At 39.6% G+C, this 4,787-nt stretch overlaps 1 protein-coding gene across 1 annotated transcript; it reads left to right on the forward strand.

Annotated features, from left to right (window-relative positions):
• The first annotated feature begins 1,340 nt into the window (after window positions 1-1,340).
• CGA (glycoprotein hormones, alpha polypeptide) lies at window positions 1,341-4,152 on the forward strand. Its single transcript, XM_068412957.1, has 3 exons — window positions 1,341-1,440; window positions 2,403-2,587; window positions 4,069-4,152. The coding sequence occupies exons 1-3, from the start codon at window positions 1,341-1,343 to the stop codon at window positions 4,144-4,146; spliced, it is 363 nt and encodes a 120-aa protein (XP_068269058.1). The 3' UTR covers window positions 4,147-4,152.
• The last annotated feature ends 635 nt before the right edge of the window (window positions 4,153-4,787 follow it).

The raw sequence follows: 4,787 nt of genomic DNA on the forward strand, positions 1-4,787 counted from the left end.
GATTCTTTTTTTTTAAAAAGTCAAGCAGAGAATTTGGGATGATATTCACAAAGTTGCTACTTGTATATTCTGCATCTTTAATGTTATGGTTCCCCCAGTTATTAGTACCAGAGATGTGCATTACCCTGTGGCATAGATTTGATCTGGATCAAATATAACCACACAACTGTATTTCTGTTGAATTACCTGGAGAATATGCGATATGCTATTTATGGCCACTTCATCTCATGTGCTAGCTGTAGGACCGATGTGCAGTGCCACATATAGCCTTCTTGCACAAAATTAATATATTGAAAAGATTTTTAAAAGCTCAAGCTGACCAGGGTCTGTTTCTACCAAACCAGCTTTCTATTACTCAGAACCTAAAAGCCGTGTGGCTGCATCAGTAAAATGAAGCCTAAAAGAAATCTTGGTCCAGAAGGTTGCAGCGATGCTGATCTCCCTGAGACTCCCGTGACCGTGCACGATGCAGGTGGCCTGGGGGCTTTTTCCAGCCCTCCTGAGCTCTCTCTCAGCACTATGTCTTCTCAGGCGCCCTGGAGCACAGCGTGTAGTGCCTCTCTAATTACATAGATTGGAGGAGCTTTCTCCTACCGAAGGACAGGACTGTGAAAATCTGTTTATGGGGACTTTGGCACTAAAGAAGTCATAGAATCGTAGAATCATTTAGGTTGGAAAGGACCTTTAAGATCTTCAGGTCCAACCATAAACCTAACACTGCCAAGACCGCCACTAAACCATGTCCCTAAGCACCACATCTACATGTTTTTAAATACCTCCAGGGATGGTGACTCCACCACTTCCCTGGGCAGCCTGTTCCAATACTTGATAACCCTTTCCGTGAAGAAATTTTTCCCGATATCCAATCTAAACCTCCCTTGGTGCAACTTGAGGCCATCTCAGTGTGTGGACAAATAATCTGACTCTTGGTTCAGGAAATTATGTCCTGATATGAGATTATTTTCCCTGAAATTAGGCTTTCCATCTCCCAGATGCTGCAGATTCTTTCATCTTCTCCATAAGCATTTACTGGCTTTATCCAGTCTACCATAAATATTAGACACTTACAACATTTGTGGTTTATGTGCTGTGGCTTATGTTAATATTCAGGAAAAAAATGGCCAGAAAGAAAGGCACATTTTTGTTATTGTGATGAAGTCCATTTTCTGAGGCTATAAAATGCACATCCCTACACTGCATTTTCAGTTTCCAATCCCGGTTCTAAATTGTCTCTGTTACTTGCACTGAATGCTGTATCAGTGTGTAGCCTAGATACTGGTACTGTACCCAATGTGAAACAGTCCTTTAAAAATGTGTGTATTTGTATTTCCAGACAGATCATGGATTGCTATGGGAAGTATGCAGCTGTCACTTTGACCATTTTGTCTGTATTTCTGCATCTTCTTCATGCTTTCCCAGACGGGGAGTTTCTCATGCAGGGTAAGCTGCTTTCAGCATTCAGAAATAGGGCAATTGTTCATAAAGAGTATTAATTAAACTTTCACATGTTTTATAAATGTAGTTGTAAATCTTATCATTCGGTTGCCTTTATTGACACAGAGATATGAAGGTGTAATAAATCAAGATAATTTTGCTCTGAGCATACTTCCTATTTCTTCTCTAAACTTGATTTCTCCAGGTCAAGAGTCTTCCAGATGACCATGTCCTCATGCTGACGTGGGTGATCTTAATCCTTGAAACATTATCAAATAGAAATGTTTTGATTTCTTGTACTCCTGAGATCTAAATGGCAACATAACATCAGGAACAAAAGAACCATAGCTTCTTCTCATAATATGCAGAATATTTTTCCTCTGTAGATACCAGAATATAGTATGTTGGTGGTGTAGCATTCTGTGAAAGAGGCATATTAGGAGGATTTTAGGGGTCTTTTGGAAATTGTTTTTTTTTTAAATTCAGCCTTGAACTGAATGTAGAAAAATGTGAGCTACAAAAATCTCAGGATCACTGGGCATTTTTAAAACTCTTGATAACAGAGTCTTGCCTGAAAACAGGCAATGTCTAAGAAGCACTACAAATCCTGCTGGTGCTATTTAACTATCTGTAGCTAGTAGGAGGTTTTCTAGGGACAGCTAGTGTAGTAGACATACAAAAAAATGCTCCACAACTGTCAACAAAATTAAGTTAGAAACCCAGAAAAGATACAATGATGCTTATGCCTTACCTAGAAAGCCACACTCTAGTTTTACAGATGGTGCATATTGCAGAGTTGAACGACCCTAAAGAGGAGAGCTTTGCTGCCCATGCTTTTCTGTTCTGCAGATGTCAAGCAGCAAAATGTGACCAGTGCTTCCTCTTACTCCGCACTTTCCCTTTCTTTATAAAAATGAAAATACAGCTGGAGACCAAGTAAAAGTCTCTTCCTTATATTTTTATGTCAGGTTGTCCAGAGTGCAAGCTGGGGGAGAACAGATTCTTTTCCAAGCCAGGAGCACCCATTTACCAGTGCACTGGGTGCTGTTTCTCCCGGGCCTATCCCACTCCGATGAGGTCCAAGAAGACCATGCTCGTTCCAAAGAACATTACATCAGAAGCAACGTGCTGCGTAGCAAAGGCTTTTACCAAGGTGAGGCTGTGAATGAGACCTGTTTAAGCTTGTTTTAGGATGCAATGTTTAGCTGAACCAGTTAATAGAAAATAGTATGTTTTTGCTGGAGGACACTGGAGAACTATTTGAGGGAAACATCCTTGGCATTTATATCCCTTGCTCTTGGATTCTTTCTTTTTTCTAAAGAGGAAATTAAAGTGTCAACCAGTACCAAATCTGATATTCAATTGGCATGTGGAAATTGGTGCAGTGTCACTGACTTCAGTGAACTACTTTGATTCACGACACCTGAAGTTCTGGTGGTGGACTTGCTATCCCCTTGTTTTTAACTCTCCTGGATGTGCACCCTCCCCTTAAATGCTATGCAGTGTGTATTTGATTTTCATTGGTAATTTTCCTTCTGTCTTTCCTGCATAGGCAGGCGTTCTCTGGGAAGGTGGCTGGTCAAGACTATCAGTTACATATATGGGAGTGAGGGACCAAAACCATCTGTGCTCACTAGATTAATTGAGGTTGTGTTTGCTTTTAATAGTATAACCAAGAGGGAACTGTAAATGTGTGCAACTACTTTGAGCATTTAATGCTCTCATATGGCATATTCTCTTAAAGAGAGATTCTGCTAAAGCTGATTATTTTGGGAGTGATCAGCTCCAGGTGAAGAAACCTTAAATTTTATTGTTTAAATGGTGGGCTAGATGAAACCAGCCAAGGTGTCTTATCCTGTGGGGATCTGCATCAGGCTCATTAAGTGTGTTGACTAGAAGTTCAGTTCAGTTACCCACTCACAGATTTGGTGCTCTTTGAAATACCTTGAGGTACTCAAGATATCTGTGTATGGCTGGCAGACACAGGACCCATAAAAGACCACCTGCAGTGGCAGCTGGAGGCTTGGTGGGATTCCCTCTGACATCTCAAATGGCCGTTGATGGCTCTGTGTGTGCAGCTGAACAGAGCATTGGGTCTCCACTGGCTTTAATGAGAGCCCAGATATCTGACTTACCTATAGACACCTCCAGCTGAACCTGGCTGAATCCTGGATCTTCATCTGAGTGGAGCATAGATCTTTTTCTAGACCACTGACATTATAGTTGCCCTGAGGCAGCAACTCAGATTTTGTTGAGATTAAAAATAAAAATGACTCATCGTGTTTGTGGTCTCTGGTTTTATAATACCCATGTGAAAAATTCTAAGGACACTTCCTGATTTTTGATAGTTTGGTTACTTGACACTTTTTGAAAATTAGACACTTTAAGAAGTGCCAAATTAAGGACACCAAACTATGTCACTACTGAAAACCTTCTCTTTACGGCCCTGAAAGCCACTGATGATGCAGCTTCACAGGTTGGTATTCGGAGGCTGTTGTAGTACGCGTACCCTAAAGAGCCTTTGTACCTTGTGGTTAAGAAAAGGGCTTCAGACATCTTTTATTTGAGAATGCTGTTTTTATGGTCTAGCTAATCCTAATTATTTGTTATGTGTGTGTGTTTTCTTTTTTTAAGATTACCCTTAAGGACAATGTGAAGATAGAGAACCATACAGATTGTCACTGCAGTACCTGCTACTATCATAAATCCTAAAGCCTGTCCCTTTGTTAATGATGAAGGACAACGGTGAATGGAGTATTTGTTTTTCAGCTTTTATAGCACCACTGTGTAAAATCTTATGTTTTCTGGTCAAGACACTGGGTAGACTTTGAATAAGATGGATGGTCCTTTTATTTCCTCTTTGCCTCTTCATGCATTTAAGTAAGTTTAATTATTTCCATTAGGGATAAAATACAGCATTTGCATGACAACCGAAGGCTTGATCTATTTTTAAAATAAACTGTCAGTTAAATCATCAATGTTTCTTGAGGAAAAATGATGATTTAATAGCTTAAAACAAAAAAAAAAGATTCTGCTGCAGTTAATTTCTAGATTTCTTTTTTTTTTTTTGTGGTGGAGGGAAGCAAGAAGGGAAGGATGGGAAAGTAGACAGAAAAAGAAGCAATAATTTCCCCTTGTTCATTTAATGATTAGGTTTTTTTTGAAGACTCAACATTTTGTTTCTCCTATTTCTCTTCCATTTTTTCTTTACCTTGTGGGCAGAAAGTTTAACAGTGTATCATCTATGCACAGTGCTTTGTCCTTCTGTGCCATCTTTTATTTTTCTTTGAACTCAGTCTCCTCTCGTATACATAGATAAGTGGATGCAGAATCAGACGTTATAAAGAATTGTA

Source organism: Nyctibius grandis, chromosome 1, assembly GCF_013368605.1.
Source record: "Nyctibius grandis isolate bNycGra1 chromosome 1, bNycGra1.pri, whole genome shotgun sequence".
Taxonomy (NCBI): Eukaryota; Metazoa; Chordata; class Aves; order Nyctibiiformes; family Nyctibiidae; genus Nyctibius; species Nyctibius grandis.